This window comes from Dama dama, chromosome X (assembly GCF_033118175.1).
Source record: "Dama dama isolate Ldn47 chromosome X, ASM3311817v1, whole genome shotgun sequence".
Lineage (NCBI taxonomy): Eukaryota > Metazoa > Chordata > Mammalia > Artiodactyla > Cervidae > Dama > Dama dama.
The window spans coordinates 56,256,673-56,275,610 of NC_083714.1; the positions used below are offsets into that span (position 1 = coordinate 56,256,673).

General features: G+C 47.3%; 1 protein-coding gene across 1 annotated transcript; it reads left to right on the forward strand.

Moving 5' to 3' along the window:
• The first annotated feature begins 1,264 nt into the window (after window positions 1-1,264).
• On the forward strand, window positions 1,265-16,117 carry GABRQ (gamma-aminobutyric acid type A receptor subunit theta). Its single transcript, XM_061136292.1, has 9 exons — window positions 1,265-1,413; window positions 3,369-3,457; window positions 8,229-8,296; window positions 9,652-9,872; window positions 11,279-11,361; window positions 12,003-12,140; window positions 12,676-12,828; window positions 14,395-14,632; window positions 15,310-16,117. The coding sequence occupies exons 1-9, from the start codon at window positions 1,265-1,267 to the stop codon at window positions 16,115-16,117; spliced, it is 1,947 nt and encodes a 648-aa protein (XP_060992275.1).
• Window positions 16,118-18,938: the final 2,821 nt, after the last annotated feature.

An 18,938-nucleotide genomic window follows, 5' to 3' on the forward strand; every position in this document is an offset into this window, starting at 1 on the left:
GTGTCCGACTCTGTGCGACCCCATAGACGGCAGCCCACCAGGCTCCTCTGTCCCTGGGATCCTCCAGGGAGGAATACTGGAGTGGGTTGCCATTTCCTTCTGCGAGCTAACCATGAGTGAACCATGATTGAATCCATGTTCATTGCAACCCTTCTCAATGGCATGCCTTAGGAATTGCCCGCCTGGTCCACGGCTCTGAAGGACGTCTTTCTGAACTTGCTTTTTCAAGAATCTGAGATAGGAAGGACAGAGGGGATTGGGATGGCAGAATTTCCCTATCCTCTGAGAGCCTTTTGTTTCCTAGGACAGTGTTTGAGGTAGTGGAAAGAATAAGAGCCCTCTAGTCAAAATTTCTGGCTTTTCCACCTGATGGGCCCCAAATGCAGGAGCATCAGAGTCGCCGGCTCCAAGGTCTCAATCCCTTGAAACACTGGTCCTCGCCTCCTTCCCCTTCCACGGTGCCGGCCCTGGCTCTGGGACCGTCACACCTCAGTGTGACCCCAGTCGGTGAACACTTCCAGTTCCCGGATCTCTGTCCTGGGGACCCAGAAGTGTGCAGCCCTTTCCGAAGGTACATTCAGACAGAGCAAATTCCCTCACTCCCTTCACCGCGAAAAACAAAACTCTTGGGCACACGGTCTTCCAAAAGACACGCACATTTTGATTTTTTTTTTTCTTTTTCTTCCTTTTTTTTTTTTTTTTTTTTTACCGAGAGAAAACACGACCCATCGGGTGCCCGGCTGAGGACGCGCGTTCAGCCCTCCGGCAGCGCGCTCCGCCCCTCCCCCAGGCCGGCCCCGCCCCTGTCTGTGCCTGGCGGGGGCGCGACTGCGGAGGCCTGAAGGGGCGGGGAGCCGGGCGGTGCGCCGGCTGCGGGCGGAGACTGGAGCGCGCGCCTTTTTTGTGCGGCTTCTGGCACCTGCCGGATTGGTTCGACCAGCGCGACCGTCGGAGTGGGCGGAGCCAGCGGGCGCCGGGCTGGGTGCCCAGACGCAGCCTGGAGCGGCTGCAGACGGAGCGCACCTTGCAGCCGCCGGGCGCGTCCTGAGGCTCCGGGTCGGGCACTAGCCCGGCTTCTGGACTCCGGTCCGACCCCTGCGCCCCCTGCTCCCTAAACTCTCGCTGCAGTCTCCTTAGAGGCGACTCCTCGCAACCCCCCAGCTCCCTCTCGCCCCACACTGTCCTCGCTCGCTCCGTCCCATTCCCCGGCGGCGGCGGCGGACCGCAGCCTCTCGCGCCTTCCAAAGCTCCGGAGTGCGCAGCCATGAGCATCCGAGGGATGCTGCGAGCCGCTGTGCTTCTGCTGCTCATCAGAACCTGGCTCGCGGAGGGCAGCGACCTCAGTTCCACCCCGAAATTCCACTTAGAGCTCTCCTCCACCGTGCCCGAAGTCGTCCTGAACCTCTTCGACTGGTAAGCGGGAGCCGCCAGGTGGGGCATGGCAGCGACAGGAGAGGACCGGCGGCAGCCTCGGACCTCTTGGACGGAGTGGGCTGGGGAAGACTTGGACCCGGGCTCGCCGATCCCTGGCGCGCCGGCCCAGCCTCCAGATCCCTGGAGGGTGGTGGGCTGAGAGTAGGGGAGACCGTTCGAAATAGAACCTTGGTGCTTCAGCCCACCTGTTAACTGCAGCCCCAGGAGTTGGGGGGAAGGATGCCCTCCCCCCGAGGTCTGCAATCCATCCCCAGGGACCAAGCCCCTGGCAGCTTTTCCCAGTCACGCCCTTTGGCACTTGTAGGATTGAGGGTGGGAGTACAGGGTGATGGGAAATTCACAAAACTGTGGAGACACCTGTTTGAGTCCGGATTTTTTTCTCTATTCCCTGAGGCGCGTGCGTGTATTCGTGAATGTGTGTGTTGAGCAGTGAGGGACCTTTTCCGATGCCGCAGACAGAAATTATTGACTCAACCTCATCTGAGCCCAGACAGTGCGATTGGTGGCTGTATAACATATAACCATGTGGCCTGAGATGGGTGCAATTTTGTAGTGACTCCAATTAAACATTTGAAGATTTGGTGTTTGATTTCAAGTTTGTTTGGGTCTGCAAACACCTGAAGAGATGTTAAACAGTCAGCCTTTACGTGGAGATTACATGGAAATGTGTGTTTGTGATGGCCACAGATCCTGAGCGCTAGCATATGGCTAGTGCGTGTGGTCCTTAACACACAGAAATGCGTTGCTTTAATTTGGAACTCATTCATGTGCACATTTTGAAATATTCTCATTAAAGATAATTGAGATTTTTTTAAAAGATGATTGAGAATAATTTTTCAAATGGCAAACCAGAAAACAACATGTATGAGGAAAAAAGAGGTGGGGGATAGTTGGGCAAGGTTCCAGCAGAAAGCTCTGCAATGTCCTCAACCCAAGATACCAGATTGCGCTAGTGAACACACACACACACACACACACACACACAAGATCTGCAGGGGCTGACTTCTATAGTCACTGCGTGAAAGATACTAAGAGTTATAGTGATGCCAGGGCATCTCATTCACCAGCCTCTTTGGGGGAAAAGAGACCCCAGTGAAAGACTATGTGAATTGAAAGGGCGCATCAGAGACTTCTGGAAAGGCCAGCTCTCTGGGTCCACTTACATGTGCTCACCCAAAACACGTCTAGGCTGGAAACACACGCTTAGCCAAAGAGATGCCTGCTCCAAAAATGCATGTGTTTTTGAGGATGGCTCTGAAACCCAAGGATCAGAAATGGTTTGATTGACGAGGCTCATAAATCTCTGCTACATGAGCAAGGCTCTGTCTGTGCCATATGTCACATGCCAAGTCTTGGAAACAGAGGTACACAAGAACAAGATTCACATAGACGTGATAGCAAAATGCCGGCCCCAGCCTAGGTAGGGGAAATGTAAGTGAGGTGGAGGATGCAGGCTGGTGGGCTCAGTTCATGAAGGTACTGAGGGGGTAAGGTGCATCCAGACCGATGATAAGGTGGGGCTCCTTAGGGGGCTTGAGGTAATAGGTTTCTGTGAGCACTCACTCCTGCCCACACCCTCTCCTCTCCACTTCCCCTACAGTTCCCCCCCATCCCCCCAGTTCTGCCTGGTAACAAGAAGCCAGTCTTTATGCCCCACCCTTTGTATAAAGGCTGTGGAGGGGGAGGGGGAAAGAAGAGTCTGCGTCACTGCTGTGCTTCTGGCTGACTCACTGGAGGAAGGGAAGGGAGCGGGGAGACATGTGTACATGTATGATGCACATGTCTGCATCAGTGACTGCACGTGTCTGCATGTGTGCAGGTGGAAAGAAGGCCCTGGCGAGTTGATGCCCGGGGTGTTGTTTGCTGTTTGTTTTCTGAGAAGTGATGCAGCATTCACTGATGACCAATACCTACCAATGACTTCTCTGTTCCAGCAAAAATTGTGCAAATGAAGCTACGGTTCACAAGATTTTGGACAGGGTGCTGTCGAACTATGATGGCCGTCTGAGGCCCAATTTTGGAGGTAAGACACGTCCAGGTACTAGAGCTGAGACACAGAAAGCCAGCCCCACCCAATGAGCTGACCAGGGGCACTCCTCTGGACTGGGCCCTTCTGCCTCTGCAGACCCCACTTCCTGATCCTCCAAAGACCCCAGCAGAGCATTCCCAGGCCACAAGTCCCAGGCCTGTGTCTCTTCTGCCAGCATTTCCCCCACTTCTCTGCCCCCTCCACACTCCTGTACAGTGGCCTGAGCCTGAAGCACATTGCCTGGGCTGCAGAAGCACTCGTCACCCCAGGTGTGCTTCACCGGCTGGAGTTTTCTGCTCCATCTGTGGGGAGGACACATGTTCCACTTGTGCACACAGTCTCTGAACCCTGGGCACTTACCCCCATTCAGCTAGTTGAAAACTAAGGGCGTGGTCTTCTCTGCCTACTTTACTTCATACACCCGGGCCCCAGGTTCTGCTGCCTCTGCTCAGCCTCCCCAAGCCTTCGGCTCCCACCAAGTTCAGTTTATTGCACACACTGCAGTCAGCGTAATCTTTATGACTCCCACCCGATTACCTTAGGAACTTCTGATATCCTTATCTGCTAAGTAAAATCTACACACCTCAGATCTCAAGCACAGAGATGAGAAATGACAAAGAAACTGAAGTAACAAACTCCAGGAAATCGATACATCAATTTCTCCTGTTGTTGTTGCCTAGCCCCTCACCCCACCCCACCCTGCCCCTGGCTTTGGAAAGGGAGATGGGCCATCTCACAGCACAAAGTGACAGGCATCTACCTGGACCGCTCGGCATAGGAAAAGCATTCTCTGGCTGAGGGGATGCCCAGGAAACCTAGACCAAGGACAAACAAGAGGAGGGGTGCCTTAAGTAGACATTAGTCACATTTTGGCTGAAAAGAAACCAGGAAAGAGCTAAAGAGCAAGGTGGCTAAGTCAGAGAAAGCACTTCCATTCCTGCAGGTGGTAGAACTAGACACCCACTCTAAAGGGTTAATGGATGCTAGTGTTCACATTAGAACATTTGTATGAATAGAGGTCTTCTCAATACACAATGCCTCCGCCCTCAAGGGCACACAGCTGTTAGCAATTGCCTTTGTGGTAGACCACTAGGGGCTCTGTGATCTGCCTAGGAGCCACCTTGAAGACCACGTTGGTTGCCCGGTGCCTGAAGGTTTGGGGGCGGGGCACTTGACTGGTATCCTCTTTGCTGCTTTGCTTCCTTCAAGTGTGAGGGCAGAAGGTGGTGCAGCCCTCGAATCCAAGGTGAGTGTACACTAGGGGCTGGGAAGTTGGAGTGGATAGGACACAGTCAGCACCCCACTGGACCAGTTGCACCAAGCAATGAATGTCAGGTGTCAAGGGTGTAGCTGTTGCATTTTTTTTCCTCCATTCATCATTCTCATGTTTTTCAGCAAAGGCTGACCAGCAGCCATTCAAGTACATCAAGCACATTCTCCCCACTGCTTCAGATTGCCATCTCTGCAGGCACACAGGGCCAGGGGGAGGGAACAGAGGGAACAGAGCAAGGACCAACCTCTGGGGGTTGTCAGGTGCTCCTGACCCACAGATCTCCAAGGCACCTCACTGCCGTATTTTGAGCTAACCTGGATTTGTTTACACCTGATGTCTAACCTCCTGGATTACAGTAAGCTTCGTGGACATGCAGACCTGGGGAGTCTGATAGAAGCTCGGCCCCCAGTTTGGCCAAAGAGTAGATGAAGGTGGGAGGACAAGGACAAGGCAGAACCTTCTAGCATTTAGACAGAGGGAGGCACTACAGGCTCCACGTCTGGGGCTCTTTTATGGGAGGGAGGGGGCAATCATGGGAGAGCAAGGCCAGGGTGGTTAGGGATGGGGGTAACCGAGCACTCCTACTGTACACAGAGTCAGATTCTGAAGTTAAGTAGAGTTTCAGGGCTTCGCACACTGGCACACATGCACAGACATGACCCAACTGTGGTTAGCTTCAAATGGGAGATGTTACTTCCTTGAGAAGAGAAGGAAGATGAAGAGGAGGCATAGGAGGGGCCAGAGAAAGTTAACAAAGCTGCTTCTTTCTGAGCAAGAGAAGTGGGGCTCTGTAGTGCTGCAGAAGCAGGTCCCTAACAGCTTTGCTTAGCCTGTCACTTGGCATGACATAGGTATGGAACAAAGGGTTAATGAACCACCTTCATCACTCCTTCAGTTACCTCCTCTTCCTCTGGTACTCTGATGGATGCTAGGGAGGAAGTAGAGTTGGGGTTGCAAAGTTTACAAGAGGGATGGGAGTGGTTATCCCCCCTCCCACTTTTTCTGCCTTCTTGAGTCCATCAGGAGGGACAACGGTGGGATATGGGGCTGAGACCATCACCCCAAAGACAGCATTTGGGGTGTCTCAGGTCCTCTTCAGGTCGCACTCCTGGGCCAGGACTCATGGCTTGCTGAGGGGAATGTGGATTGCACGTTCCCACTTGCTCCTTTAACTGGGAGCCTTTGGACAAAGCAGAGCCCTGGCACTTTAGGGTTCAGATCCCTAGGATTCTGCTGTAAAGGATGGGATTGCCTGAGTGATACAGAGTGGTCCAGGATTACAGGTTTGACACTAGAGTGAGATAGCCAAGGGGATGGCTGCCCTGCCCTTCTGGGGCTTGTTGCCTGCCTAATACAGTTTTCATCCTTCTCTAAAGGCATGCAGAGAGCCTGAAAGGCTATAATAAAGAAAAACTGCCTTTCTAGAAACCCCTATCACTACAAGCACTTTGCCAGGGATCATTCACAATAGCTCTGAATGCTGGAATTGGTTATGCCCTCACACGGAGTCCCATTTACTTCTCAGGTGCCATTCATACATGGATTCCCTGTGCACTTTGTAGTTTAGTTTCTAGACAGTCAGCCTGCAGTGAAGCCAGCAGGCTGAATTGGAAGCCTTACACCTGTTTCCGTAACAGCAGTGTGATATAATACACATAGAATAATGGTTCAGCTGTAGGGCCAGATGAAGGGAGTCCTGAGTCAATGAGAAAACAATAAAAATGTTTTTTCTACAGTACTTTATTATTTATGACATATTTGCACATCCATTATCACATTGGGATGGGCAGTGCTAACACCTAGTCCTGAAAAAGAAAGCCAGGAGGGAGAAACATGCACACACATGCACACACACATGCACAGATTCAATCACGGTTACATATTAATACACACAAACACCCTCACATATGTACTCATTCACATGAACATGCTCAAATTCACTCATTCACTCACACATAGACACATATTCACACATGGTTTGACATTCACATACATGAAGACACTCACATTCACACATGCTCACACACAAACATGTCCACATTTTTACAAACTCACAAACACCTTCATACATGAACGTGCTCACACATTCACTCATAGGTGTATAGTGACACACTAACATAGGTGAATATGCTCATGGGTTCAATTGCACACCAACATAGTTGCACATTCACTCACACACAAACACAGTCACAAACATTCACACATTCAACCATACTCACTTGGACATGTTCAAACGTTTTCTCAAGCACATCAACATGCATACATAAACTCACACTTACACACTCATAAGTGTGATGAGTGTGAGTGTAGAAGCATAATCACTTATCACACTTTTCACTTGCATATGAACAAAGTCACATGCACAAATGTATTCACATATATACACAATGAGCATGCTCACTCACACATACAGTCACATACCCATAAGTTCACTTACATTCCCAAACACAACTTTTCACACACAAACATAATCATACATTCACTCACACGTGGACATGCTCACAAATATATTAACAAGTGAACAGGCTCACACAAACAACCTACATAGTCACTCCCACATGATATATGCAAATACACACATGTGCTGACACATTCATTCTCCCAGAAATGTGCTCACACATTCACTCACACACAAACATGCTCACAAACAACATTCATGAATTCACTCACACATGAATATATTCATGCATTAACATGCTCACATATACAAACACACCCACAAATTAACTCACACACAGACAAGCTCACAAACACACCCATGTTCACACATTGCCTTGTGCATTAACAAGCTCACATACATTCACAGTCACACATGCTCTCATACATGAATACACAAACATTCACTTGCACAGGAACATACTTATAATTCACTCCCACACAGCATTGCTACATACATGCACATGTTCACATATTTATTCCCACACAACACATTCAAGTACACAAATACACTCATGCATTTTTCTCACACACAGGCATGCTCACATACACTCATGTGCACACTGGCACATTCATCTGCACATGAATACATGCACAGATTTACTCACATCTGTGAACATGATCCCATCCACCCATGCACAGCTCACACATTCACTCTTCATTCACACGAAGACACACATTCACTCACACATAGACACATTCACATGAACTCACACAAATATGCTCATGCACAGCATATATCTTGTTTTGGGTCTCATTGTTCTTGAGTTTTTATCCAGAAAACATTTAGAAAAAGAGTGCTTCATCCCCTTATTTTTCCTTTATTTTGGCCTGACCCTTTCTTTTCAGCACATTGTGAGCCAGGCCCTTCTCTAAGTGCTTGGCTTGCATTAACTATGAGCTAAGTACTATCATTATCCCCATTCTGAGGCTCAGAGAGGTTAGGTAACTTTTTCAAGGTCACACAGCTGGTAAGTGCCAAAATGAGGTTCAAACTCAGGCAGTTTTTTACCCTTTTTCCTACCTTGAATGTAATAGTGTCTTCCTGTATTGTAGGTGCCCCTGTGCCAGTGGGAGTGTCTATCTACGTCTCCAGTATTGAACAGATCTCAGAAGTGACTATGGTAAGTGTGCCAGCTCCAGCCTTGGGGCTGGGGACCAGGTACATGAGACAAGGAGCAGGGTCATAAACCAACTCCTGTTGTTATGACCTGCAGCAGAGCCCACATGGAGGAACATAATAGGTTTTGGAAACTACAGCCACCTGAAACAAAAAATAAATCCAGATGTATTATAGATCTAAAAGTGAAAGACCTATGAAGCTTTTAAAATATAAGATGTTGTTTTAGTGTCTTTGGGATAGGTAAGGAGTTTTTTTTAAAAAGACACAGAAAACACAGATTATAAAAATAAATACTGCTAACTTCAACTATAATAATATTCTCTTTAGCCAAAACTTTTGGCACTTCAGTTTTGTAAAAGAAAGAAACAAAACCAGTATGAAAAGTTTGAAAGGAAAACTCAGATTGGACTATGATATTTGCAACACAAATGACTGGTATTGAAAATACACATAATTCCTGTGAATTAATAAGAATATTTTAAAACAATAGAAAAATGATCAGAAAATGCAAACAGGAACTTCACTTTTGTGAAGAAATCCAAGTGGCAGATAAACTTATGAAATGATATTTGACTTTATTAATAATCAGTGAAATGCAAAATAAAACCACAGTGAGAGCCCATTACATACCTGCTGCACCAGCAAAAAGTCAAAAGTCAGACAAAACCAATGTTGGCAAGGCAGGAGCACTGGAAACACTCATCTGCACTTAGTGGGGATATAAACTGGAACTTTGGCTTCATAGTTCTTATTTCATTGTGGTTTTGGTATGTATGGTGTCATCACATAGTAATATACATAGTATATTCATATAAGGCAATATTATCCAGCAATACAAGTGAATGAAATTTAATTATCAACATCAAGCTGAACAAACACACAAGCACAATGTTGAGTGAAAGAAGCAAGGTCTGAACACAGAGAGTGTGATTTCTTTCAGAAAAGAAATTTAAATAAGTCCAAGTAAGCAATACATTCCTTAGAAATGTATAGGCAATAAAACTTAGGAAAACATGGAGAAAAAATGTAAAAAGCAAAATTATTACCATTAAAAGTTAAGATAATGCATTACTGTTCTGCAGGGGATACACTGAAGCTTGAAAGTTATTGGGAACATTGTATTTCTTAACCTGAATTGTAATTATATGGAGCTCATTTTATTATCCCTAACATTGAACATTTTTACATGTTTCATTACTTGTCTATATTTAGGATAAATTTCATATACCTGCAGGCACACACACACACACACACACGCACACGCACACGCACACACACACACACACACACACAAACTCGGAGGACCAAAAGCTGAACAACCCCACTTACAACTGGGATTTATCTTTCTCTCCTCAGGACTATACCATTACGATGTTTTTTCATCAGACCTGGAAAGATCCACGTTTAGCGTATCACGAGACCAACCTTAACTTGACCCTGGACTATCGGCTGCTTGAGAAGTTGTGGGTCCCTGACTGCTACTTTCTAAATAGCAAGGAGGCTTTTGTTCATGATGCAACTGTGGAAAACCGCGTGTTTCAGCTTCACCCAGATGGAACAGTGCGGTATGGCATCCGGTGAGTTCCCCAGGGACCTGGGGATCACCCTGGCAGGACTGACCTCTGCCTTTGGTCATATATTATTGCAGCATCCAGGGGGCCCAGGGGTGCACAGTTGTGCATCTACTGCCTATGGCTTTGTACAAACAGAATGTATGCACCCTGGAATGCCTCGTTGGTCTATTTGTAACATAATAGATGGTCACCAAAGCCCTCCTCACAGCCTCATCTCTTACAAACCATCTTGTAAGACAAGTATAAGAGATAAATTTATCTCAGAAAATTTCTCCAACAGGTAACTACTAGGGTATAGCTCTTTCACACACACACACAGACATACAAACCACCTACTGTACAAAATGGAAGTCACTTTAAGAGTTGAAAGAGACAAGCATGGCACCTGGGAAGAGCAGGACAAAGAGGGGTCCAGAGGCTCCCAGCTGGGGCTGCAGAAAGCTTTTGTAAATCCTCTTCCCCACTGGTCCCTTTTCCCATGGCCCCAGGTCTTCCAAGATCCCTCCTCAGATTCTTCTCTAGGACTTCCCACATGGCAACTGAAATTTCATTCCATAGCTAACCTCAGAGATATTAATCCCTCCTGCCCATTTACAGTCACTGGCATTTGCTAAGCCCTAGTACACTTGGGCTTCCCTAGTGGCTCAGAGGTTAAAGCGCCTGTCTGCAATGCAGGAGACCTGGATTTGATCCCTGGGTCGGGAAGATTCCCTGGAGAAGGAAATGGCAACCCACTCCAGTATTCTTGCCTGGAGAATCCCATGGACAGAGGAGCCTGGTGGGCTACAGTCCATGGGGTCGCAAAGAGTCGGACACAACTGAGCAACTTCACTTTCACTTTTTCACTTTAGTACACTCATAAGCAGATGCACAGAGATGGATGTGCTGCAGGGGCAGTTCTCATGGCCAAAGGTGTGTCTGGGTCGCTGCTTACATCAGTGTGTGCACACCACATACATCAGATCTAGCACTTCAGCTGCTTCAGTGTCGTGGTTTCCTCTTAACAGCCTTGCTGCTGCTTCAGCCAGAAAGTTCCCTTTCTGACTCTGCATTCAGTTTCCTCCAGGGTCCTTCCCATTCTGACACCCCAAGGTTTCCTGACATGTCATACATCTGTTCTCATCTGTATTAGTCCTACACCACTTTTTGGTTTCTTTGTCACATACAGATTTCCTCTCTCCTCCTTACACAACTCATCTTTACTGCAACTCATCTTTCCTCTGGAGGGAAGGAAGGGAGGGGAAGAGAAAGAAGGAAACGAGACAGGAAGAGGAGAACCCAGCTTTAACATAGGCAGTGTGGGCTAGTCCTTGGGGTGCCTTTCCCCACTCCACCCCTGCACTTTTCTCAGGAACAGTTACTCGCCTGGGCTGCACTCACCTTCCCCTTCCTTTTGCTTTTGCTTGCAGGCTCACCACCACAGCAGCTTGTTCCATGAACCTGGAAAAATTCCCTCTGGACAAGCAGACCTGCAAGCTGGAGGTGGAGAGCTGTACGTTTGTCTCCCATGGCCCCTTCTTTCCTTCCTGGTGTGGGGACATGAGGAAGCCAAAGGTGCACTTGACAGTGAGAGGGACTGCGTATGTCCCCTACTCCCTCCCTGCCCTTTTCTCTCCTAGGTAGATAGATAGACAGACAGATGGATAGACAGGGGTGTGTGTGTGTATATATATATATTTTTTTTATTATTATATTATATTTATACTTATATTTATATATTTATATATTATATTTATAGTATTATATAATATATTTATTATTATATCTTATATATTTATATATTATATTATACAATTATATTATATTCATTATTATATTTATTATTTATTTTATATATATATTTATATATATGGCATCTGGGAGAAGGCATCCTTCAGGATGGAAATAGTCCCATACGGGAATGTGCCATGCCCTGGGGAATTTGTGCACAAGCTCATGGCACATCTGTGTACTCTGCTTTCCTTCCTGGATAAGAAACTGAAAGTTCTCTTTTCATGTGCCCCACTGCCCCAGGGTCAGACCCACAAAACTGCAAACTGCGGGTTCCGACTATCCTTTGGTTTTCACAAACTCCTCTGGTATGAAAGTCACCTGTGCCTGCTTCCTTTGACTCTGTTCACTTCGCCCCTGTAGATGGCTACACAGTTGATGACATCCTGCTCTACTGGGAAGGCAGTGGGAATGCCGTCCAGGGGACAGAGAAGCTTCACATCCCTCAGTTCAGCTTCCTGGGAAAGACGATCAGTACCAAAGAGGTGTTTTTCTACACAGGTGGGTCTGACCCCCTCCTTCTCTCCTGTCTCTTGTCCTTTTGTATGCTAGGGAACTCCTGGTGACCTCTGCCTTTGACCTCTAGAATCTCTTCTGCCTTCTTTCTATTCCCTTCTTGTTCTGGACACCTTGCAAAACCCCCTTCAGGAAGTCCCAGAGGCTTACCTTCTGCTAGTGAGGAAATGAGTGCAGCAATACTTGGCTGGGTTTAACACTCCACGGGCCCCCTTTCGGGGCCAGCTGCTCCATCTGTGGCACCTTTGAAATATCTCCTCTCTCTCCCATTTCAGCTTCAGTTGACGTGGAGCAACTGAGGAAGGAAGGAAGAGATAGCAGACTTGCTGTGCCACATGGGCCTGCTAATATGTGCCATTGTCACTGGCCTTAAGGCAGCAAAAGGGGTCAGGTTTGCAGACTGCCCAGGCTGGGATAGTAGAGGCTGAAGTGGCCATTGGTTTCCCCTCAACCATCCTGTACTTCACCCTGAAAATCCCCTCAGCCCTGCCACCCTAATACCAGTCTGTCTCCTGGCTAGGTTCCTATGTGCGCCTGATCCTGAGGTTCCTAGTCAAGAGGGAAGTCACCAGTTACCTTGTGCAGATCTATTGGCCCAGCGTCCTCACCACTGTTGTTTCTTGGATATCATTTTGGATGAACTATGAATCTTCTGCAGCCAGGGTGACAGTCGGTAAGCCTGTCCCCATCTCAGGGAAGAACTTGGCTCATCTTGCTCAGAAAAAAGTTGAGAGTAAGGAGCAGTGTTTGACTGCACAGGCAAGGGAACAAGATGGGGCCTGACTAACAGGCATTTGTACAGGTGCCCAGCCAACCCCCAGCAGAGAGACCAACATTGGAGACAGATGCAAAAAACATCAGGGTTGGGATCTTGATATGTTGGGTCCAAACTATCAGAATTTCTATTTGCTGGATACATAAATGAATGGATAAGGCACAAATTTATATTAGAAATGGAACACAAGAAACACTGATTAAGAAGCATATCAAAATGCCTGTGAAGCAGCAGAGGGCTTCTAGATGAACTGCCCTTGACAAATGTCTAATGAAAGGCTGAGATACACACAGTCAGAGTCCAGAGGAAGAAATGACCTGGGTCTTCTTGGCTATAACTGCAGTAGCAAAGTACTACTCAACCTGGGTTTTGAAGACTTCCAGGAGGCAGAGACATAAGTCCCAGCATTCCCTGAAAGAGGAACTAGCTTGATTACAGGTAAAGGGTAAATTGCAGGGTATTTAGGGCTTCCCTGGTAGCTCGGTTGGTAAAGAATCTACCTGCAATGCAGGAGACCCCAGTTCCGTTCCTGGGTCGGGAAGATCCGCTGGAGAAGGGATAGACTAGCCACTCCAGTAGTCTTGGGCTTCCCTTGTGGCTCACCTGGTGAGGAATCTGCCCACAATGTGGAAGACCTGGATTTGATCCCTGGGTTGGAAAGATCCCCTGGAGAAGGGAAAGGCTACCCACTCCAGTATTCTGGTCTGGAAAATTCCACAGACTGTATAGTCCATGGGGTCGCAAAGAGTCAGACATGACTGAGCAACTTTCACACTTTCACCTGGGGCACAAACTGGGGAAGTGGGGAGAGTATCAGGAAGAAAACCTGGGCTGACTTGGGAATAACTTCAAATTCCACTTTAAGCAGTTGGAACTTCATGTCTAAACAACGGAGAGCATCGAAGACTTCTGAGCAGTACCAAGGAGGGGCCTAAGCTCCAAAATATATTTGGTCCCACTCTTCAGAATGCCTGTCTATCCCAGACCCTGGTCTCCTTTCTCCTTCACCATCTTTGGGGCAGACTTTTTAGCCTTCTTCTTTAGGAGCACACAGTACACTAAACCTTTATATTTGTGTAATATTTTAGTGCTCACCAAACCTTCTGAGGGATGGATTACAGGAAAGCCTATATACTAGGATGCAAAAAAGGGAAGAAGCATCATAGGGTAAAATGGGGCTAGATGTGTAACTCACTATGAACCATGGCTGGAGATTCTTGACTTGATCCTAAGAGCAAAAGTCACTGAACTGTTGAAGTACAGGCTCGGCCTAAAGATGGGGGTGAAGAAGCTAAAAGGGCAATTGAGCCAAGGTCCTAAGCCAGGAAAGCCTAAAGGCCTTTTGCTAAGGGCCCTCTTGACCTCAGAGATGGCCTTTGCTCCCTTCCAGTGGGATGTGGACTTGATGGCTTGTGCAAGAACTTCAGCCTCCTGAGGGAACTAACTGTGCTGTGTTGTTTATAGGTTTGACTTCGATGCTCATCCTGAACTCCATCAACTCACATCTGCGGGATAAATTCCCCCAATTTTCCTGTATCAAGGCCATTGACATCTATATGGTCGTATGCTTCTTCTTTGTGTTCTTGTCCTTGGTGGAGTATGTCTACATCAACTACCTTTTCTACAACCGAAGAGGATCCCGGCATTCTCAGAGGCAACTCAGAAGAGCCCTAAGAGTCATGGAGCGCTACCGCTACCAAGAGGCAGAGCAGGTTTGGCTTTTTGAATGACAATCCACTTTCCTTGAGCACCTCTTAAACCTAAGATTAGCACTTGAACCTTTTGAATTTCTTAGCTCCTTTCATCTTCACACCACACACACACACACACACACACACACACACACCAGATAAGACAGAAGTAGAACAATATATCATCACTCCTTTATAGGTTGAGTCATTTTCCAAAGTCACAAGGCTAACAAGTGGCAGAGATAGACTTCCCCAGACCTTTGGGTTTCAGATCTGGTCTATTCAGCATGCTTCAAAGAGTAGGCCATGGAGCCAGAAAGAAAGGGAACACAGGGAAGCTGCAAGGAAGAAACACCAGAGAGGCTGACCTACCTGTCCTTCCTTTGCTCTTCTGACTCCAAAAGCCATGCTGAGTCTTTTGCTGCTGGCAGTGTGTTAGTGTCCCTGCTTCACAGGGAACCCACCCCCACCTGCCTGAGGAGGTTTTGCCTCTACCCACTATGCAGCACTCCAGAGTGGGCAGCAACAGCCATGGATGCTAACAGCCTTGTATATTCTAACAGGCTCTTGGTCCTGTTCCTCAGCACCATGCGCACAAGAGACAACGGGGAGAAGAGGCAGTTTACCCAGTGGACGAGCCCATCAATCATGCTGACGAGGAAAGCCCTCCCTCTCCTCCCTCCCCAACAGTGGTTGTTCATACAGCATTCAATGACCAGGTTCACCTAGAAGATGAAACTGACTCTCCTCCCTCCAGCCCACGGTGGGCCGGCCTAGCAACCCCAGAAAGTCTTGGCTCTTTGGCCTCCCTCACAAAGGAGGCACCATTGGCCTCCTCAGAGAGCCTCAGTTCGCTGTCCTCTCTCTCTGATGGGGCCTCTCTGGCCACCACAGAAAGCCTGAGTGATCTCCCATCCACCTCAGAGCAGGTGGTGCACCACGATGGCATTCAAGTTAATGGCATTGATGTTGATAATAGTGTTGTTCCCACTGAAATCTGCAACCATCCTGAGGCCCATGACTGTGCTGAGACCCATGACCCAGAAGAAGATCCTGAAGAGAGCTCTGACTCCAATGAGAGTGAAGATGATGGCCCCAGCAGGAGGCGTCTGCTTGTCCATGGCCAGAGGCGTGTACAAGAAGCAACCTATGAGCTTCAGGAGATCTGTAACACCCTTCGTGATATCCATAGCTTACCTGATGATGTCACAGTTGAGAGCGGCTACCTTGACCTTGAGAAGCAGCTCAAGCGTAAAGTTGACAGTACCCGAAGCCTCTATAGTGATGATTCTATGGACTTTGATGGAGACAAGGAGAGCAACTCAGAGTCTGATGACAGTTTCCCCCCAAGCCCTGGCTGCTCCTTCAGTAAAGGGTTCTCTTCCGATCTCTTTCACCCTGACTACATCCCTAAGGTTGACCGATGCTCCCGGCTCCTCTTCCCTCTTGCCTTCGTGGTGTTCAACATTGTGTACTGGGTGTATCATATCTATTAGCTCCCTAGTGTCCCCAAGTGGCAGGGACACTGTGCTGTGCTCCTTTCGTAGTTCCTTTTTGTTCCATTTTGCCTTCTTTTCTGTCTTCATTTTACTTTATAGTTATTGGGCACTTGAGTCTATTCCACCTTTTTCTTTATAAACATGATGTGGGGAGTAGTTGAAAAGGATGTATTCTGGCCAGAAGGGAAGGGAATGAGAAGGAGTTCGAGGTAAAGAACACATTGAATTTCCTTTCCTTCTGAAAACTATCATGTTGTCAATGACTTCTAACACCTAATTAAGACAGAAAAGCCACATGGAAATGTTTACAGGACAGAGAGGAGCCAAATTGGAGGACAAGAAGGATCCGAGCCCTGTGTACAAAAACATTTCTGGGGACTTTTCTGTCCCACTGAAGTGCTGAATTTTCTTTTTCATTAGTTTTTTCTTCTGTTTTTTTTTTTTTTCCCCCTTCCTAGTGATTATGGTCCTTGCTCACCCTCTGCTTAGGGTTTCACAAGAGAAAGCCAAACTGGGTTGTATAAGGGCTAGCCATCTCTTGCAAGTGCAGGGGGTGGCTCTAGGCAACTTGGGGATTCTGAAAGTGCCTTTTCCCCACTATTTCTTCTGTTGCATTTTGAGTGTAGTGTTCTGATTCAGGGTGGGTGGGTAGGGGTGCTGAGTGAGATGTCAGGATAAGTGAGACAGCATGCTTCCAGCAGGAGCTTGCAGAGCATGATGATGCTGGATTGGAGATTACTCAGATTGAGCCAGCATCTTTGGAGGGATTGAAACTTCTCTTGTGTATGTTTCTGCTTCAAAATATTTGAAGATAGGGGCTCAGTTACATCTGTCTGGTCAGACGCTGGGTTGATCATCACTAGACACAGTGCAAGCACTTGGTGAATGAAGACTAGGGTTAGGAAAGTTCACCATCTAATCTAGAATTGCAGATGAACAACAGTTGTGAGTCTAGATAATAATTCTTTCTGTTTGTCTAGTGCATAGTAAGTGTCAACAAACTCACCCACACATCACATTGCCGAACCCTCACAAGAGTCCTGTCAGGCAGGGAAGGCAAAGCACATTGTCTCCAGTGTTCTGAGGGGGAAAAATGGGATTTATGTACCATGCTTGAGGGCATGCATCCAATGAGGGGTGGAGTCATCCCACTAGCTCTTCCTTCTGCTTGTCCTCTTAACTCTGTCAGCTGAAGCTGTCCCCTCTTGCCCCTCTCTTTTACAAAAGGGTGTGTTCCATCAGGTTCTGCTTATGTGCCAGGCATCAGACCTCATTCTACAGCACCTGGAGCTGCAGAAAGAAGCCAGTGACCAGCCAATAGGTGTGAACTGAGCACACTGAACATGGGCACTGCCCACCCGGTGGGCTCCTAAGGGAAGAAGGCAGTAGGCTGCATGCCAACTTGCCAAGCAGCTCCACTTCATTGATACAGGAGGTGGGGGAGCAAGACTGGTGAAGCACTCAGCTGATGTCCCTCCTTCCTATGTAGGCAGCCTCTCCTGCAGCTCCTCAGCCACTTACACTGTTAACCGTGTTCCTATATTTGTGTTTCTGTGTATACCTGGGTGTTGTCTGCATCACATACAATCTGCATTGTTTAGTTCTGCATGCACATACAATCACTTGAGAAGCTGTATGGTTCTATGTACGTCAGTGTAAGTCTATATTGGTGTGTGTAAGATTGTATATATAACAACATATAGATGCAAATGTGTGTGCACCCCTATGAAAGAGTGTGTAAACTTATGACTTATGTATATGTGTTTATAAGCTATGTTTATTTATCTGAAATGGGTGTGAAAGGAAATACACCTGAAAGCATATATATTCCCTGTAGGTGGCCCCTCTGGAACCACCAGAATTCTCTTGGTCTTTTCCCACATCAGGGGTGGGGGGTGTATCTAGCCAGGCTATTTAACTGAATGTTTCTTTTCAATTATCTTTTCCCAGGGAGCAGGGTCTCCCGGTTCCAATCCACTCCTGTCTCCTGGATGGAAGAGGCAGAAAATGTGAATGTAGTCTCAGGAAGTGATCATTTAGTGCCTTGAGGTAGGAAGTGCTCAGCAGTCTGTACATATATACACACAGATAATGCACAAACACAGCCACACACATGTATGTTCGCATGCAGCATCACACATTTACCCTCATATCTGCATACAGACAGACAGACAGACACACACACACACACGCATGCACACACACACACAAATCTTGTGAGACAGCTAAAAACAAGAAAGATGCTGCCGGAATGTCTAAGATATCCTCTTTCTTTTTGGAGGATACACCCCTCACAGAGAGGTGGGGGGATGAGCAGTGACCTCACATCAGAAGCTCCCATCATGGCTATTTGAAAGGCTTGCTTTCTGGGGCTTAAGCATTGGTTAATTGATTTCGATTTGGGTTTCCAGGACCCAGGAGTGCCTTTGAGCCCTGCAGGAGGCAAGCAGTTCATTTGAGATGGGAGATAATACAGATAGATTGGAGCAGTGAGGACAAAAAAAGGATTTAAGATGTACCTGGCAGAAATGCTCAGGAAGGCTTCAGAGCAAGGGCAGAGAGCCCAGTTGTAAATATCTCCATAAATCCATGTACCTTATAGATCTTAGATCTTATTATACCTTAAGAAAGAATACCTGGCCCTAGTGTGCTGCAATGAGAGCAGTTGAACTACTGTGACTCACAGTGTGAGAGTATGTGTCCAGGTGAAGCGGAGGTTTGGCAATGACACCTTTCCAGAAACTTGAACGTTTGAGTTTGCCATCGACTTGGTCGTTTTAGCCTGTGCATTGCCAGATCTCCCCTTGTCTCCTTCTGT

Excerpts from the sequence above, each read along its gene's own strand:
- GABRQ (XM_061136292.1), top strand. The coding sequence starts at position 1,265 with ATGAGCATCCGAGGGATGCTGCGAGCCGCTGTGCTTCTGCTGCTCATC. Across the intron at positions 9,873-11,278 it reads ACAGTGCGGTATGGCATCCG|GCTCACCACCACAGCAGCTT; the intron begins GTGAGTTCCCCA and ends TTTTGCTTGCAG. Across the intron at positions 12,141-12,675 it reads AGAGGTGTTTTTCTACACAG|GTTCCTATGTGCGCCTGATC; the intron begins GTGGGTCTGACC and ends TCTCCTGGCTAG.